Source organism: Amblyomma americanum, chromosome 5 (assembly GCF_052857255.1).
Source record: "Amblyomma americanum isolate KBUSLIRL-KWMA chromosome 5, ASM5285725v1, whole genome shotgun sequence".
Classification (NCBI taxonomy): Eukaryota; Metazoa; Arthropoda; class Arachnida; order Ixodida; family Ixodidae; genus Amblyomma; species Amblyomma americanum.
Genome location: NC_135501.1, coordinates 110,558,389 through 110,578,249, shown reverse-complemented (window position 1 = coordinate 110,578,249; position 19,861 = coordinate 110,558,389). Strand labels below are relative to the sequence as shown.

General features: G+C 44.0%; 1 protein-coding gene across 1 annotated transcript in view; it reads right to left on the bottom strand.

The window, feature by feature from the left end:
* The window catches only part of LOC144134114 (uncharacterized), a 56,370-nt gene extending 48,753 nt beyond the window's left edge, over positions 1 to 7,617 (bottom strand). The window contains exons 1-2 of the mRNA XM_077667092.1: positions 7,439 to 7,617; positions 28 to 174 (exon numbers count right to left, since the gene is read on the bottom strand). Of these exons, the coding sequence (XP_077523218.1) occupies positions 28 to 174; positions 7,439 to 7,456 (165 nt within the window). The 5' untranslated portion in view covers positions 7,457 to 7,617. The remainder of the gene's footprint in view (positions 1 to 27; positions 175 to 7,438) is intronic.
* Between the last annotated feature and the right edge of the window lie 12,244 nt (positions 7,618 to 19,861).

Below are 19,861 nucleotides of genomic sequence, written 5' to 3'. Positions count from 1 at the left end.
AAAATTCGAGCTTGGTACACAACCTACCACATAAGTGAAGTCTAGCATGGTGACGCAGGGTATTCTTCGGCGTTTGGGGATGGTACGGCCGATTGTGCCCACAAGACTGAAGAGGATGAAGCCAACAGCGCCGAGCTTTAACCCGGCAGAAGCCACTGCATGGAGATTTTCGAGCTGCAAGAAAAATGCGATTATGTTTTTTTTATATTTTGTTATGTTGGAATATGTTTTCTGTCAATTTATCATAAAAATATTTTGCTAAAAGTTTCAATACATAGTTAGAAGAAATGCAGCGGCGAAAAAAAAATTGCCTGTGGTTTAACTTTAGTTAAACCTGGAGTGACGCGATAGCTACAGCTGCAGCTGGTTTCTTCGTGTCCATGTTCCTTCGTGATGCCAACTCTTCCGGGGAAGTTCCCTGTGCCCGAATAACCCATGGGCGGTATTTCCTCTCATGCACAGCTGAAATGCTCACTTGAGCATTTCGTCATTCCCTATAAGCATGCTAATAATTCAAGGTGTCCTGAAATTCTCACAACGCGTGCATGAACATGCGGTTCTCATTGGCCGCATACACAGTATAGCAGGCGAGCGAAAGCACCCAAGGAAACGATTTACGCGCGCACACAAGAAAGCATTAAAAAGAGAGCGTTGTCGTCCACGAGGCATTGTTGCACGATTTTGAGAGAACGAAGGATGCAGTAAACAACCATGGCGAACGCTAAAGTGACTGCTTGCTCAGATTTACGTTTAATACCTTCGTGATATCGTTTATCAAGCTGAAATCAGCTAACAGTTAGCAACAAGCTCCCCCTGTACCAGCAGCCAGGGCTGTAATTACTGCTCATAGACTAGAACACGCCTCATAGCAGAAGGGACCAGAGACACCGCATAACTTTTTCTGTACCGCGCCCATGAAGCATGGTCACAAGTGACATTGACATATTGTACACAATTCTAATGCTTCCAAGTGGCCTGCAATAAAAAAGGTTATGTAGTTATGTATGTTAAGTATTAGTTATTTAGCCCAGAATTAAACTGCACGCTTCCTGATAACTTGTAAATGTGCTATCAAGAGGTGAATTTTGGCGTGGAACTGAGAAGCGCACTGCGCAACTATTTTTAGTCAGCATGGAAAGTTCCCTGGTACCAGGAGCGTCTTGCAAACCATCCCGGCCTTGTCGATTTTTTTTCGCCTTCGCCATAAGTTTTTGTGCACTAGTAGTGTCAGTGAGCCTCACTGTGATGCCAGACAGATTGTTATTACTTTTGGCGATGAATACATCAAGAAATCCTCCCAAACGTCACCTGCTGTCCACGATTGAGCATTGTGCTCTACCTGCTGCCGCTGTACTACCTTTCAAGCCACCAGAAATTTAAGCACGACTTTCGCAGTTCTATTTATTAATTATTTCTTGAAAACATACTGCAGGGTCTCTTTAGGCAGGTACAGGAGTGTTCACAAAACATTCGTGTGGTCAAGACAGGAAGTGCACATACACACAAATAACCGGTGACAAACAAAAAAGTTTGTGATCTCAATTAAACCAACGAATTGTTCTACGGTCGTGCACGCTACAGCATCTTGAGGCAATATATTCTCAAAGGAAATGGCAGCCTAAAACGGAGAACTTATGGGCATTTGAACGGCTGACTGGTTTACGTACAATTTTTAATGGTTGGCTCTGAGGCCGTATTCCGAATCTGTGTCGTAATAAAAAGCATCATATTCTGCCGCCGCGGCGGCGCCTCATTGGTCAAAACACCGGAAGCGGATGTAGGTTCGGTTCCGAAAGTGAGCGGCGGCAGGATGTCACTGCGTTGCAGTTGCCGCAGGGAAACGTCCAGCGGTGCTTGTGCTCTTTGCCGACAAATGGAAAGCGACCAATGCAAGAGAAGAAACATTGAGCCACTATGTTAGTTGCACATGGGATTTTACTGTAAAGTGATAATATAAAAGCTGCTTTATAAGCCCAATCGACTTCAACAAATGGAAACAATAGCTCAGAAACTCTTTTCTGTACCCTAAAAGCCGGAGCTGTACTTAAAGAAAATATTGTACGCAACTGCGCATGGCTTTTAGGTGACAGAAGGTGCCCGCTACAGTCGAAGATCGCCTATGGTAAATGAAAGGCAGCTTGCTTGCGCATACAACGGCGTTTTGCTTGAAGGTAAAAGGAAACGGAGAGGAAAATTTGTGTCCTGTACTCGCTAACTGCACAAACCGCGCTCCATGCTGTGTTGAACCAAGACGCCATGAGGAATTGCCGTCTGCAACATCGCTGAACTAATTGGAGCTGTCATCGAACGGCCGTGCAGACGGTAATTTACGTTTCTCATCCCTTTACGCAGGCACCGCAAGAACCGCAAGATGCCGCTAATAGTTTTTTAATTTTTCTGCCGACAATAAATAAAAGAGATGAGCTAAAAAATCTTTGTGTTTCTCTTGGCAGACGATGTTTTCATAGGTTCGCCAAGGTACGAAGCGCAAGCATGCCCACACTGACGCCTGAAACCTAACTGGAAAGCTAACTTGCCAGTTCAATGCAAAGCCACACCACCGCGGCTATCGCGAACCGTAAGCGACGCAGAAGAAAACACCTCTGGCATGTTAAACTCGTCGTTGCAGCAGCGCATCGCTGGCCACTGACCATCCGCGCACATTAGCGGTTTCACGCTGGCAGGTGTTACACACGATCATGATGCAGGACGCTTCAGAAGCTAATAGAGTGTTCAGGAATAGGAAATGCACATTTGCGCGCAGTAAACGTAAGTAGTCTACGGGTCATTACGCTTTATGTTACGCCATTCAACATACGCAGACGACATAACTTCGGTGATAATGGAGCCATTCGGTTTGAATGAAGAGAACGATTTCTACCACAAACCGGTGCTCGCTAGGCCTAGAATATACAGAATCGTCCAGCGAAATAAAAAAAGAGGCCAAATTTATAGTCCATCCAATTTGTTGTAGGCAAGATAAGGCGAAACGAATTTCTCGTACCCTGTTCATAGCCAGTTCACATGCCTAAAAACGCAGTAACACCGACGAGTTCCCTTCGAAGCGAGCAGCTCCGCTTCAGAGCGCGCCGCCATGAATGCTATCCTTGAGCATCTGCTGCTAGAGGAGCGTACGCTATGTGTCTGACGTCACCGTTCGACTTCTTCGACCCTTTTCGCTGCATCCGAACCACCACATCCGCTTCCGGAGTTTCGACCAATCAGGTGTAGCCGCTGCGGCAGATTATGATGCTTTTTATTATAACACAAACTCGGAATACGAATCCTGGATGAGTGTTTGACTATGGGCTCCACTTTCCATCTCTGTCACCATCTCTGCCGCCATGTGGCCGCCATCTGTGCAGATACAGCCGTTGGGGTCGAAAACACAGGCTGCCTTCCGCGTGGCACTCTACAGCGAAGCCAATTTCTGAATGCGGTGAAGCAGACACGTGATGACATGCATCGATATTATCAGGCTCTTTAATGCAACAGCTGCAGTAAGAATTCAGTTCACGAGAATATGTATGTTTGGGTGCTAATCGTGAGTAAACGAGCTCGCAATAATTCCGGTGACCCGTGCAAGAGCCCGCAACAGCGCAGGGGCATCGTCCAATGTACCACTCAATTCCAACAGTGTAGTTGTGCTCCTATGACTGCATGTTTGCTGGATTAAAGCCAGCTAGCTTTCTGATCTGATCGTCCCAGCCTAATGAGCAGTCTTCATTGCACTGCTCTTCTCTGTTCGTTGCTTCCTGGAACGAAGATTGAGAAGCTGCTTCCAGCCGTACCGCGTGAGCCTTGGCTAGTGAATGTTTCCTTCTGTAGCTGAGAACACCACCGGTACCGGTGTGAAACTATTTTTATGCTTAGCCTTTAGTCACTTGATTTGTGGCCACTTTTTGAGCACAAGATGCATATCCATAACTTTTTATTCATATTACTCGCATTTATTACTTTGTTTTTCTATCACCTTCACTGCATTTTTCCACTTTACTCCGCTTTTTTGCTTGTGGTGTATATTTCCGTATTCATGTTTTTAATGTCTATCGTTAAGAAAAGCATTGACGTTAGCAGGAGTACTTGTACTTTCCGGCTTTTTCAATCAAAATATTTGGAGAACAAATCGTTTTTGCAACACCTCCAATAAATATTTGCTTTCAATAAGGCAGCAAGAAAAATTTTCTGCCTCCAAGTATTTGTCAGTCAAGGCTTTGGAAATTTCAGGAGTTTTATGCAATAGAAGAAGCCACATTATACCTAGTTCAAAATATCTTGAATATTTATTCTTTTCATGCTCACATCATGAATTACTGTATAACTTTCATGATTTTCACCAAATTTCGCATTAGACTAATAAAACTTCCCACTACTGCCTAACATTTCAGCTTGAAATGTGCGCTATCAAATTGTACAGTGAAGGGGAATTTGAGAGAGAACAAACCCTTTGCACAAGATTACGAATTTTCCGGTAATTCGTTTTACTGAACTTGAAAATTACTTCGAATATTATACTTCATGAGGAAAAAACTAGTCAGACAAAGGAAAAACTGCTTATCGCGAAACATTAGCGAGCAATCAATAAATGAGTGGTAAAACTTTGTTCGCGGTCATATTTCACACGACAGTATATTTATTAATTATGTGCCGCATGTAATGTGCTTCACGTAATTTCTATTCATAAAACAATTAAAAGAACACCAAAACCCAACCGCGGCACCACCACCGCGCCTCTAATAGCCCGCGCACATCTTCAGTACACTGAATGCCACATATCACAACGTTCAGAGACGCGTGCGAAACCCGGAGTCATCGGGGGAAAATTTTGTGACCGGAAGACAGCACTGTCAATAAAATTGTACGAAGGTGCAAGACATACGCAAGGGCATGGAACTAGACGCAGATTGTGGTACCAGTTCCAGTAATTTCAGATTTGGCGACGTCTTTGGCGACAAGCTAGAGGTAATGACTCCATCTCTGCTTTGATTAAAAGCTATTTCGGAAGCGGTCTCGCAAACCTCGGGGTCATTTGCGCACTGTGCCTTACGAGGTACGCACAAATGCAGGTAGCACGAAAACAGCTACAAGAACTTTTAAAATCCACATGGATAGTGTCATTACTGACAGCAATGAATGGCTTTTAAGAAATTTGTACTGGTTTGTTGACGAAAGAAGCAATCCTGCGCCACAGTGCATAACCACCCATGAATGAGCCATGTACAATTGATATATCACAGTGCGAATCAAGGCACACAAACGTTTCGTACGCCTAAAAACATGAAGGATGTGAAAAAATGTGAATATATGAGCAACTACTGCCCGGCAAATGAGAATGTACGTGCAAAGGACACTCATCCACTTAAATAGGGAGTGGGATTGCAATAAAAAATCCTGAAATTGAGTAAAGAAAGTTTTTAAGTATTTTGGGAATCCAAATTGAGGCCTTATTCGTAAAGCATTCTACTAATTCTCCGCATATTTGAAGGTTTCAGTGATGCCAGCTGTTATGTTTTAGCACGACTATGAAGTCCTACATTTAGTTACCGGTGGCTGTTTTGGGAGCGGCATTGCCGACATCCGAACGACATTAGCTATGCTTGGTATTCAAAGCAGTGCCACATATGAAAATTTACATCGTAGTTGTGAAATTAAGGAAACACGTTCCCCGCTATCTAAGCAATTTGTTTAAGCCTGTTTCGAAATTCGTTTAATTGTTTGGCACAGTTCTCTAAAACCAAGATCGGTTTATACTAAGGACTAGCAACAGCTAGTCAGCTTAGTCATGCGTCCCGTTTAAGTTATAGCCATACTTTTTGAGGAGAAAATGTGACTTTCACCGTTACTGTTCTGCTTAGCCTTAGCTGACCATGGCTGATGCATCACTTCTTTATTTAAAAAAGCGCATATAAACCAAATGACAACAGCTATACCGATTGTCCTAGCGGAACTCCAAACGGTACGTTATAAATGTACGTTTCACTTCGTTATTCTTGCTGGAAAGTAAGCCTCATATGAGTGTAATACTTTCTTTTACATACTATTCCACTAATGGTGCAGGCAGCCGTTCATATTTTATATTATTTTGTGTTCATCAGACCGTGTTACACCCGCACGGCCTGCCACCGGTGCCCTTAGTTCGCACATGCCACTGAGGCCATTGCCCGTAGATAACCACGTCAGCTGAATAGGCAGCTTCCGACTGCTCGCGCCGAACGTTGCGGGGCTTCAGACCGCTCGCACCGCATACATACTTTTACACCAAAGTCCTTCATTTTACACTGAATGTCATACCGACGTGGTGCTGACAGAAAACGTTTTGTGCCCGTACACCAGGTATTTCTTAGCCAAGTCATCGATCGGTGCCAGAAGTCATTCCCACCTAACCTGAGGGTATAGCCCACTCCAGCATGGCTTCGCGCTACTGAAGCGCTTGAAGCCCAATAATTTGTTCAGATAGAAATAAAAGAAGTCTGCACCGATAATGATCTGTTGCCGCCAAGGTCCGGCTACAAACGCTCTGGAATGCTACGAGGAAATGAAAGATCCTACCTCGAATAGGCAGTTGGTATACTCAATGATTCATGTTTTGCATTGAGTGGGGAATTTAATGTCTTTATGACATCAACTTTCTTGAGGGCACACTGGCAGTTCCTGCATGTTGATGCATGTTCCTACGAGCACTCTTTTAAGTAAACTAGCCAAAAGGCCTCAAGATGCGCGGAACGTCTACATCCATGATTTGCAAATGAAACGAGCGCGAAGGCGCCTCTACCTAACATAGGTTAGTGAACAGAATGGCTGCACATGACTAACTCTTTAACACAGGACTGTCAAAACTAATGAGTACAAGCCATAACGTCTGCAGGCGTGGACACTCTCAGCGGTTAAGGCACCTGTATTGCATCGCTTCTCATTATTCTAACTTCTTCGGACCTGCAGGCTATTGGAAAGGATGCCTTTTAGTTATCGATTAGGTGCGCAGCCATTTGAGGAAGGGTGCCTAAGGTATCCTTCCGCAGTGAAAAGCCATATCACCTTTTCTTCGATATAATGATCGTTCACAGTATCGGGGCCCAAGAGGATTCTTAATATGGCGAGGTTAATATGTAAAAGTATCGGCGTGAACATATTATGCTACTGTGCTCAAAGAAGAAACGCAAAAGCACTTCCACAGTGTGGACCTCTACCCACAAAAAAGAATCAATCATGCGGCACAGTCCACGATGTTGGTCTTTGAGTTTGTACTTTTCGTGCATTTAGGTAGGATGATTTTTTTCGGTTGTATACCCATAAATCTTTGGAAAGCGGTCTTGAGGGTTTATCGTCAACTAGGCAACGCAAGCCAATTAAATAGTTGACTTCCCTCAATTGCTTTCCGTGATTTTTTTCTAATAGAGAATAAAGATGAAATGAAGAAATCAAGTCGTTCATTACCTACCTCTGTATGGTCATCCATCTTTGTTAGCGGACAGCACGGGCAGCCTGAATCTCAATGCTCCAGCGGTGTGCGTTGTTGAGATGTTCAAAATAGCCTGAATATGATTTCAATTTTCCAAAGCCTCAACTCAAATTTTAGAGCAACGTTTCTGAAAGTTCAGTGCAAGCGCACGCACAGCCGCATACGAACAAGCCACGCGGTATACTCGCCAACCTTTTGTCGAACCATGTACAGTGCAGGTGCTTTTAGCGGCAAACAGTTATGGTGCCACATGGCACGTGTTTTGCAGCCCGAAAGCTGGGGCTTCAAATTGAAGGTTTAGGAAGCTCCAAGTGGGGTCGGTGAATCCCAGCACAAGAGCACGTGGCGCAAAACAAGTCTGCAGGGCTCTCGACCACCTTTCATTTACTCGCGTGCTGCACAGCTGCTTTCTATTGGAAGCAACAACTTTGACGCCTAATGATACGAGCTCTCGCTGCTCTGAACTTTTGGCTGTAAATAAATACATAAAGAATTGAAGGGAGTAGTATTGGTGTTTCCTGAAGAGGAAAATGCAGTTGTACAGCTTATACACGCAGGCATGCGGAGTGTTTCATCTAAGAAGTGCCAAGTCTGAAAACACTACATTGCTCTGTAGGAAGGTTTCACTATTCAAGCATATTTTAAATCCCCCTGACCACACTCTAAACATGAAGGAGTAGGAGGAGGAATAGGAAAGGCAGGGATGTTAACCGGAAGAATCTTCGGTTTGCTACCCTGCACGGAGGGAAAGGGGTGAGTTGAGGAAAAGATGAAGGAGAAAGGACAGTTGCAGGAAATTACGTCACTATGTAAAGTCACAGCGTTCAGTAAAGTCACAGCCTATCGTGCTGGCCAGAAGTCTTCAAAAAACGGAGCAGTGCCTTGGAGGCATTCGCCGCCGACGATCGCCGCGGCCAGTGGCCGAGAATCTTCATTTCAGTGTACCAGTAGCACAGCATGTTAAGAAATGCCCGTTTCTGCAGTTTTTTTAGCACATACATCAGATTTTTTTAAAAGCTTCAAATAAAACTTTCTTGTTTAGGACGTCGTCACTTATATATAAGATCCCGAGTCGCGCTGTTGGCAGCACCAGAACAGCTCCGATTGAAGGAACATGGTTACAGAAAATTATCTCTCTGTCTTGGTCGAGGGTAGCCGTTAGCGTAAATTCTTAAGAGTACCGGAGTAGCAGATTCTACACATTCAGTCTGACTGCGAGGTCTCGTCTCGGCCAAAAAGAACCACTCGCACGTAGCATCGACCGGGCGGCAGAGTTCATTTTCCAGGGGAACTGCCTTCTGCTGCCCTGGCTGTTTGCCGCGCCGAAAGATGGCGTCGTGGCTCCGGTCGCCAGGCAACAGCTTTTTTGGGGGGACCCAGAGCTTTGAAGGAACCAGTGTAGAGAAGGAAGAATTAAGATCAAACGGACAATGGAACCATAGGGGAAGAAAGAGACGCAAGCGCCAGGGCCAAGTTAATTCAGATATAGGTTTCATTAACATGCAAGGTGGCAGGAATAGACTGAAATGGGAGGAAATAGAAGAACAGTTAAGACAGGAGGAATTAATGGTATATGGTTTAGCGGAAACACATCTTAGAGACATGGAGCAACCACCCTGTAACCCAGACTACGCATGGGAATATTGCAATAGAACAGAGGGCAGCAGAAAGGGAGGTGGAATTGGGGCATTCATTCATAAAAGTATGAATTTTCAAAGGGTTAGACTGGGATGCAGGGAACATTTATGGCTAAAAGGAACAGTGGCAGGCAAGCAAACACTCCTTGGCTTTGTATACCTGTGGACAGGGGTTAATGCCAAAGAGGAAAACAGGAAAATGTTAGAATGTATTGCAAGCGACATTGATGAGCTAGGAGGACAGGGCGAGATAATTATATTAGGCGACATGAATGCACACATAGGAGACCTGGATGGGTACACGGATTCGACAGGAAGCATGCTGCAGGACATGTGTGACAGGCATGATTTAGTTGTATGCAACAGCACCGAGAAGTGTGAAGGGCTCATAACATGGGAGGCGGGGAGTCTGCACTCGACGATAGATTATGCACTAATGTCACAGAGGATGTATAACAGATTAGGGGTAATGAGCATAGATGAAGATGGTTCCAGAAGTCTAGGTAGTGACCACAAGCGTATTAAGTTGAGCTTCAGAAGAAAAAGCAATGTAGGACTGAATCAAGATAAACAATCAGGGGAAAATTTTTACTCAGAAAAGCAATTGGAAGTAGCAGCCAAACAAATCGAGAAAGTAATTTTTGAGGATAGTGAAACAGAATGGACTTATACCAAATTAACTCGATTACTGGAGCTAGAGCTAGCTAAGGTGCGAGTAAAGCTAAAAGGGAAAAGATACAAACCCAAGAGTTGGTGGGATGAGGAGGTCAAGAGGGCAATAGAAAAGCGCAAGGAAGCATCCAGGGAACACAGATATTCCAAGAAGAGGGGGGAACCAAAACCTGAAGTAGACAGAAAATGGGATACCTTCATAAAGTGTAGAAGGGACGCATCCTATTTGATTAATGAGAAAATTAGAAGAAAGGGTGCCCAATGGATGTCAAAAGTAAATAAAAAGGATAGAAAAGCAGCCCAAAAATTCTGGAAACATCTAAATGCAATGAGTAATAAAACTAGGCTAGAACAAAGGTTTATTGTTACAGATGAGGGTATTCGACTAGAAGGGGATGAAGCAATAAAACACATAGGAACAAGGATGACGGAAAAATTTTCAGCAAAGCACGTGGTACATAATTTATCGAAGGAGGATAGACCGGTTACAGCAATAGCTTCACTTGAGCAAGGAGAGTGGGAAAGGGCAGAGAAGAAGGTTCCTAGTGGCACATCAACAGGACCAGATGGTATCCCGATTATGTTGATAAAGAAGTTAGGACCAAAATCCAAGCAAACATTAATACAGGTAGTGAACAAAATGATAGTGGATGAGAAAGTCCCCGATGAATGGCGATTAAGTAGAATGAACATGATATATAAGGGAAAGGGGGACAAAGCAGACGTAAGTAACTATCGCCCCATAACAGTGACATCTGTGGTTTACAGGGTGGTGATGCAAATTATAAAGGATAGACTGCAGGCTTGGGTGGAGAACGAGGGGGTGTTAGGGGAACTACAGAATGGGTTCCGGAAACAAAGGAGGTTGGAGGACAATCTATTTTCATTGACACAGTGTATAGAAATTGCGGAAAAGGAACATAGGCCCTTATTGCTAGCATTTCTGGATATTAGGGGAGCCTATGACAACGTTACTCAGGAGCATTTGTGGGACATATTGGGCACATTGGATGTGGAAAATGGAGTAATTAATCTTTTAAAAGATATATATATATATATATATATATATATATATATATATATATATATATATATATATATATATATATATATATATATATATATATATATATATATATATATAGGTAACAAAGTGCTCATAAAATGGGGAAAAAATGTATCAGGGCCTGTAGAGATACAGCGGGGGCTTAGACAAGGATGTCCTTTGTCCCCTTTGTTGTTCATGTTGTACCTGCAAGGTTTGGCGGCCAAGCTAGAGGGGAGCGGACTAGGTTTCAACCTATCTTTTTTCAAGCAAGGGGAATCGATTAAACAGACATTACCGGGACTAATATATGCGGACGATATAGTGATAATGGCTGACAACAAGGAAGACCTGCAGAAGTTGTTAGACATATGCAGTACAGAGGGAGATGGATTAGGCTTCAAGTATAGTAAGGAAAAATCTGCAGTCATGACATTTAATGAAGAGGGCGGCGAGCATAGAATACAGGAGTGCTAAAAGTAGTGAATGAGTACAAGTATCTTGGGGTGTGGATAAATAACAGTGTTGAGTATCTGACAGAGCATGAAAAATATGTAATGAATAAAGCTAGTAGGAATGCAGCTGTCATGAAAAATAGGGCACTGTGGAATTACAATAAATATGAGGTGGTAAGAGGGATCTGGAAAGGGGTGATGGTCCCTAGCCTGACCTTCGGGAATGCGGTCCTGTGTATGAGGCCAGATGTTCAAGCAAGGCTGGAAATTAGGCAACGGGGAGTAGGGAGGTTAGCTTTGGGAGCACATGGCAATACACCAAATCAGGGGGTACAGGGTGATATGGGATGGGCGTCTTTCGAGAGCAGAGAGGCTAGCAGTAAGATAGCATTTGAGGAACGATTGAGAAGGATGGAGGAAAAGCGGTGGGCTAGGAAAGTTTTCAGATACCTGTATATAAAGAATGTTGACACGAAATGGAGAAAGCGAACTAGAAAATTGACAAGCAAATATCTGGACAGCAGTAAGGGGGCAAATCAGCAATTATCGGTTAAGAAAAAGGTTAAAGGAACAGAGAGAGCTTTGTGGAAAACAGGGATGCTGACGAAATCGGCACTAGAAACATACCGGACCTTTAAACAGGAAATTGTCAAAGAAAATATCTATGATAATTGTAGGGGAAGTTCTTTGTTGTTTGAGGCCAGGACTGGAGTTTTGCGGACTAAGACGTATAGAGTCAGGTACCAGGAGATAGACACTTTGGGCATTGCGTGCGGAGAGGAGGAGGAAACAGCTGAACACTTGATAGTTTTCTGTAAAAGGCTTCACCCTACAGTGGAAGGCAGCGGGGCTGACTTACCCAAGGCACTGGGGTTTAGGGATAGTGAAGGGAAAGTGGATTTTAAGAGGTTAGAAGTAACCAAGCGAAGGTTATCTGATTGGTGGCTAAAAGCAAGACAGGAGTAAAATTTCACAAGGCATGGCTAGGTGGCTTGAGCCACCGCCCGATGTAAAGGGTTCAGCCGTATCCACCCAGACCCCTTGCACGGAGGCGCACGGATTATGGAAGACACGCGCCGCCATAGAGTTTCTTACTATTAATTAGAGGGAAAGCTGGTGGCGCTGCACCTCAGCCACCATGGGCGCTCAAAGCATCATAGGGCCAATAGTTACTTGGTGCGGGACAGTAAGTTTTTTTCAGGAACACAATGAACACAAAGTGGCGTTAATGAGATGTCCCGTTCCGTCCATGGCGCAGATGGCTATGAAGCAAACGTGGTGGTCAAAAGCCTCAGTAGCGAAAACGCAACAGCACACAACGCCAAAGAAAGATTTTTAGTTTCCGAAGTGCCATTAAAAAACCTCTTAAAGTGTTTTAAAAACATGATTTCTGCAAACATCATTATATTTAAAATGCGCGTGTTAAGCGCGAAATATTGGCATTTGTGGTGTGCAATATTTGGTCAATAGGAGAGCAAGCGATCATTTATTTGGGGCAAATTTACATTTACATGCTTTTCTGCTAGCTTGTTCGAAATTATATATTGAAGGTTAGCGCATTATTGATTATCAACCGTTTATTTTTTCATTATTTTGTGGCCAAAATTTGTGGTTCTGCAGTCGGTAGCTCTCCGCCCCATGATGCTTAGAGCACCCATGGTGGCTGAGGTGGTCTCGAGGAAGCTCTATGCAAACTTCATCAGACGCCCCGCCAGCTTTCCCTCTAGTTAATAGTAAGAAATTCTATGTGCGCCGCTCTCGCTTCGCTCACACCACTGCTCACATCATTCACATCGCTCACATCGCTCACACCACTCACATCATTGCTGCACAGGCGATTCGAGGCTGCAGGCAACGCTGCCCGTGCAGCAGCTAAGCAAGCCCCTTGTTTTCTGCAGATCGCTACCTGGCACATGCGCATCGGCATCTACATGGTCATCCTGAACGAAGCACGGATCCTGGCACCACAGCAGCGCCCTTCTACGGCAGACCTGATGATATAAGCCGTCGCGGGAATCACCGAGCCATCATTGCTGCACAGGCGATTCGAGGCTGCAGGCAACGCTACCCGTGCAGCAGCTAAGCAAGCCCCTTGTTTTCTGCAGGTACAGTGTGACTGTCATATATTTTTCGCGAAAAATAGCCCTCGAATCGTTTGTGCACAATGACTGTTGCGTCTCTTGCAAAAGAACTCGAAGAATTCAAGCAAATGTTTGAAAAAAGAATGAAAGAAATGCTTCAAGCCATCAACGATTCAAAATCAGAACTAGCTCAGCGTTCGAAAAGCGAATTTGACGCATTAAAGGTTGAGATTGAAAGTTTCAGGTCAAGCATGACTTTTATGAATCAAACATTTGAAGAACTAAAGACCGCGCGAGCTGACATCGACGCCCAGTGCAAAACGCTTGCTGATAGCAACAAGCAGCTTGCTGATAGCAACAGGCAGCTTGCTGATAGCAACAAGCAGCTCGCTCACCGTGTGGCTGAGCTAGAGCAGTATTCCCGTCTTAACAATCTTGAGATAAAAGGCATCCCACTGACACAAGGTGAGGACTGCATCCAGATAATGCAGAAAGTGGGCGACGAGATCAGCTGTGCTGTTGGGACTGAGGATTTTGAAGTTGTGCATCGGGTTCCTACGCGTTCTGACGAGAAGAATCTGATAGCACGTTTTCGTTCCCGCGAAAAGCGAAATGAGTTCTTCGCTAAGGCTCGGAAGACGCGGCTGACAACGAAAAGTCTTGGTTACTCGGCCCTGCATGAAAATGTTGTGTATGTAAATGAACACCTCACACCATCTAACAAAAGGCTGTTTGGAGCGGCGCTGAAACTAAAGAAAGAAAAAAAATGGATGTTCCTTTGGACAAACAATTGTGTCATCAGAGCACGTCAGTCAACAGACAGCACTGTGTTCAGGATAACATCCGAGAAGGATCTGCAGGTTTTTTCTGAAACTTCAACCGCATCAGCCGTCTAGTGAATGCATTATTTTTCAACTTCAGATTTGGCAAATAAACTAGGCGGAAACAATCTTACTTCGGCTGTACATTTTAATGTCCGGAGCCTAAGGAAACATTTCGATGAGGTTGCTACCTTCCTACAGTTAACAAACCATCACTTTTCAATCATCTGTTTTTCGGAAACTTGGCTTCACCCAGAAGACGAAAAACTGTTCTGCTTACAAGGTTACAATGCTGAATTTCTCCATCGCAGTAGCAGTCCCCACGGGGGCGTTGCCGTGTTTGTTTCATCCTCCCTCTCATACAATAGGCGGGATGATTTAAGGAATAACGTGAATAAGTGTGAGTCCTTGTGGCTGGAAATTGAAAATTTTTTGCCTCAGTACAACAAAAAGAAAATAATCGTGGGCACTGTCTATCGCTCCCCTTCCTGTTCAACTGTTGACTTTTGCGACTCTTTCTCTGCTACGCTTGAAAAAATATCTATCGAAAACAAGAACGCGCTAATATTGGGTGACTTCAATATTAATTTACTTGATGGTACATGCCCAGGTTATGAAGAGTTCATTAACTGCTTTAGTGGATTTGGCTTTGAGTCTCTTGTAAACATACCGACCCGATGCGTGCCGCATAATCCATATACTTTGTTGGACACTATTCTAACTAATGTTGAGCTTTCGCCGAATGTGGGAGTCGCAGAGGTCAACATCACTGACCACTATCCGGTGTTTTTTTACTTTAGCTCCCATCATGACTACAAAACTAATTATGTTCAGACGAAACTAGATATGCAGGCTTACAATGATGAAATAACACGGGCAGATTTCTCAGCAATTTTTTCAAGCTCAGACGCTGAACAGGCCATTGATATGTTCTCAAGTCTCATAACAGCTGCAGTTACATCCTGTACAAGACATATAACGACCACAAGGTATCGCGCACCTCGCTGTCCCTGGGTTTCCCCACATATACTGGAATCATTGAGGAAAAAAGAGAACTTATATAGAAAAACAAAACGACAACCATTTAATACGCGTCTTTTACATCGCTACAAGATTCTATCTGAACAAATAAACCAGTCTCTTAAAAATGCAAAAAAAAACGTTTTTGAAACCAAGCTTATCGAAAGCAGTAGTAATGCGAAAAGAAAGTGGGAACTGATTAATCAATTCATAAACACGAGACCTAGTCAACAATCTATTAAGACTATCGCGAAAGATGATTCAGCTCTGCGCGACCCCTTACCAATAGCCAATGCGTTTTGTGAATATTTTTCCTCGTCTGAAACAGTTCAAAGCGTTGAAGTTCCTGTTCTATCACGTCAGCCACAGTCCTTCTTTCTAAGAGCATGCACGCCTCAGGAAGTTTTAGGTGTAATAAGCAACCTAAATAACACAGGTGCTGGATTAGACAATATACATTCTTCCCATATTAAAAGTGTCAAGCACCTAATTTGCGAGCCTCTCTGTCACGTTATCAATGTCATTTTTGAAACAGGAGTTTTCCCTACTCAATTAAAACGGGCTAAGATAGTTCCAATATTTAAGAAAGGCGACCGATCACAAATGCAGAATTACCGCCCTATTTCTATACTTCCCTTCTTAAGCAAGGTTGTAGAAAAGCTACTAGAAATACAAATACATTCCTATTACGCCAAATTTAATATCTTGTCTCCTTTTCAATTCGGTTTTAGACGTGGTCATTCAACGGAAAGTGCCCTATTATATTTTTCTGACTGGATCAAAACACAACTTGACAGCGGTATGATAGCCGGCGCTGTCTTCATAGACTATACTAAAGCCTTCGATAATATTAATCACTGCATTCTTTTTTCTAAACTCGAAAGCAATGGTATTACAGGCCCGGCGTTGACCCTGATCAAAAGTTATTTATCCGACAGGTACCAGAGCGTGTGCATTGAAGGTAAATTGTCATCTCCTAGACTAATTAATAAAGGAGTGCCCCAAGGTTTAATTCTAGGTCCCCTCCTTTTTCTAACCTATATTAATGACCTTCAGACTTACTTAAATACAACCCAATGTCTCTTGTACGCTGACGACACAACCATCATGGCAACTGGTAACACGCCTTCTGAATTAACCACAAATCTTGACTCGTTGCTGCATTCTTTAGAGAACTGGAGTCACGCTAACTGTATTAAAATTAGTCCGTCTAAAACCAGTTTTGTGGTATTTCCCGCCCCTCAAAGAAAAATTACTTCACATTTATCAATAACTATCAACAATGTTTCAATACCGCAAGCACATTCTGCTACATTTCTAGGTGTGATAGTTGACTCGAACCTAAAGTTTAATCATCATGTTGCCTCCGTTGTTAATAAAATTCGTTTCGGAATAAGGGCTCTCATCAGAACAAGGCCGTTCTTTAGCTTAGATACGTTGCTTTCAATCTATTACGCATTCATACACTCCCATATTAATTACTGTATCACTTCATGGGGTAGCACATACAGAATTCATCTTTATATACTCATTTCTATGCAAAAACAAGCACTTAGAATCACCACTTTCTCTTCTTTTACCAAGCCGTCTGCACCTGTGTTCCATTCACTACATGTCCTGCCCCTTGAACATCTTCACAAATTTCAGGTCCTGGTTTTTCTTTTCAAAATCATCAATAAGTACATATGTGTTAATTTTGTCCCTGAAAATATAATTACAAATAATTACGTCACGCGTTTTGCTTTGTCGAACAATTTATTGTTGCCAAAAGTACGGACTAATTATGGAATGCAAACTACATCGTTCTTTACCATCTCCACTTGGAATAATTTGCCCCTTCACTGAAAACCCCAATGTCATTGTACAAATTCCAAAAAAAGTTAAAACACCACTTGTTCGAATCCTTAGATGTTTAATAATGTTTTTGTGTTTGCAATCACTATGTAACATTCATTTGCTGTACACTTCTTTCCTTTTTGTCGCTTTATTTGCCTTCCTTTTTTTTCCCTCGAATTGTTGTGCATGCGCCGATTTATGTATTCTTTTCATGTAGCCATAGGAGGCCCTATTTGCAGTCTCGACTTTTGGGCCTCCTGATGTATATACCCCATAAACCATGTACTGTAAATACGAAATAAACTTGATTTAATTTGAAAAAAAAAAGGACTGCGCCATAGAGTTCTAATTATTACTCTAGAGCGAAAGATGGCGCCACCATCTGTGTGAGTTTCTTAAAGGGCACTTCATCCACTGTGGGAATGCCGGGAAGACAGCGTGGGCGTACTTCGCTTGGCCCTAACACTTAACTGCGACTGCAGAAATGAAAATTTTCGCAAAACACACAGTGCAAGGAAGCGTTCTTTTATGATCAATATGTCATCTCTTAAATTATGCTTACAGTACATCGCAATAACTGAGCAGGAGAGCATATACGCGTAAATGATTACCATATTTGTCCATGGCGAGAAAGGGCTTTCTCTTCATGCCGCCAAATATAGCTAGCCGTGGAAAATAATGTATTTTGTTTTGCAGAGACACATTTCAGCGCGAGGATTCTTTCAAAAAATTGTGTGTGCTTTAAATACTACACTTTAGAAGCTTCCGTTTTCACATTGTGTCAAACAGAAACGTTTCACTGGTGTACCCTGATATTGCGGGACGTTCCCTATTCCGTGCATAGGCTATGTTTGTGCCGCGAGAAACTTGACCGAATGCCCGCTTTCCTGTGATAAACTATAGTTAGCGCGCACTGAGTGCCGGCTCTGGGCATGTTCTGGCGCTACGCTTACAGATTTTGCGAAGAAAAACGTGAATTAGAAAGTGCCAACTTCTCCTACCCCAAGTAAGTGACGGCCGTGTTGATGCTGACATGTGTAACATGCGGGCATCTGCTTGAATTAATTCATGAAGTGGAAGTCGTTCCTGCATGCAATGCGAGGGCCACCGACAGTCTTCAGCGTGGTGCTCGGCGTGGCAGTGGTCGGCGGAGCGCTAGCGCATCCGTCGCAACCGCAAAGGAGATTTGACGCGGGGCTTTGGGTCGTCTGCTACAGCGCAAGAGAGCACCGTGTGTGCTCTGCTGTGAAGTGCGCCTAACTCACTTTGTGCTTACTGTGAGTGCGGTAGCACGCTGTCTGCTATTTGTGTGCAGCCAAATTTCTCCACCCTTCATAACATCAATTTATTTTCCAAAATTGAAGCGTGATTCAACTTCGAAGCCAAATTTTATTCAACTGTCACACCGTCGTTTGCATTTACTGGTCAGATTCTTGCGTGTCGATGCAGCAATTTCAATGACGGCCCTTTCTAAAAACTTGGCGGTGGTTTAGCTTTGGTTAAACCTGGAGTGACGCGATAGCTACCGCTGGCCGAGTGGAACTTAGTCACGTGACCAGCCCCGTGAATCTCCAGTGATCAGCCACCCCGCCGGCAGCTGCTCCAAACCACGTGACCAACCACGTCACACCATGGCGGCGGAGCCACAGGGCGGCAGCGCAGCCATAGGTTGGCAGCGCCGCCACAGGGTGGCTGTGCAACCACAGGGAGGCTAGTGTTCCTTTTATATGCTTCTGCAGAAAGCAGAGTTGCGCGAAGGTCCGCCATTTTGTTTCAAGCTCTGCGGGAAAGATGCTCCTCGTGTGGCAGGAGCCTCACGAGAAAGCTGTTTAGAGGCTCTTCTCCTCGTCAATGTTGGGCCTTTACAATACCCCCGCTGTCGGATAACAAAGCAGACAACACTCAAGATGGGAAGCCCATGGCCCCATCCTCGTCCTGGTGGGGCCTTCACAATACCCCCGTCGGATAAAAAAGCAGACTGTGCTCAAGGTAGGAGCGGCTGTTCCCCTGTGTAGTGTTCCTGTGGGAGCATATACAGCAACACTATGCCTGTGAAGTCAGCTTCCCCGCGGAAAGTTGAACACTTCACGTCACGAAAATCATGTGATCGCCTCTCGGCGAACGGCGTTCGGAGCGGCAAGGGAAAATAGACGCGACACTCATCTCCCTGCGGGAGCATATACAGGAAGACTAAGGGTGGCACCGCCACGTTGAAGGCTGGAAATGCTACCGTAATGTAGCTATCGCTACAAATTTTTTACAGATATTAAGCGTTTGCATTTTGCGCTTGAAGAAAGGTGATTACCTTTCTTAACCCCTAGTATACTATTCAGGCGCATAAATAGTTCTTTTCAATGAAAATAAAACTTCGGTCCTGAAAGAGCAAAACTGCATATAACTCCTAGGCAGACACGCACAGACCATCTCAGAGGCGTTTCGAAACGTTTGTCAGCGTCTTTTGACCACACGCCATCTGATGAGATCTAAATGTGTGCGAATTCGAGGCGCGCAATCCACGCGCGCGACATGTGATCTATCTTATTGCGACGAACAGGTACGTGAAATGAAGTGGTCAGCTGTTTGCGCGCGGCACAGTCGAAGATCGGTATTGTGCGGCGTCGTCTCATGATCGGTCGCGGCTACACCATGAATTCCGCTCAGACAAAGAAAGGGAGATTTACAGCTGCACATGCCGCTGTGGCTGAGTGGTTAGGGCTCTTGGCAACTGAGCCGGAGTACGGGGTTTCGAACCCGACCACGGCGGTCGCGTTTCGATGAAAGCGAAACTCAAAAAGCGCTCGTGTGCTGTGCGATGTCAGTGCACAGTAAAAGATC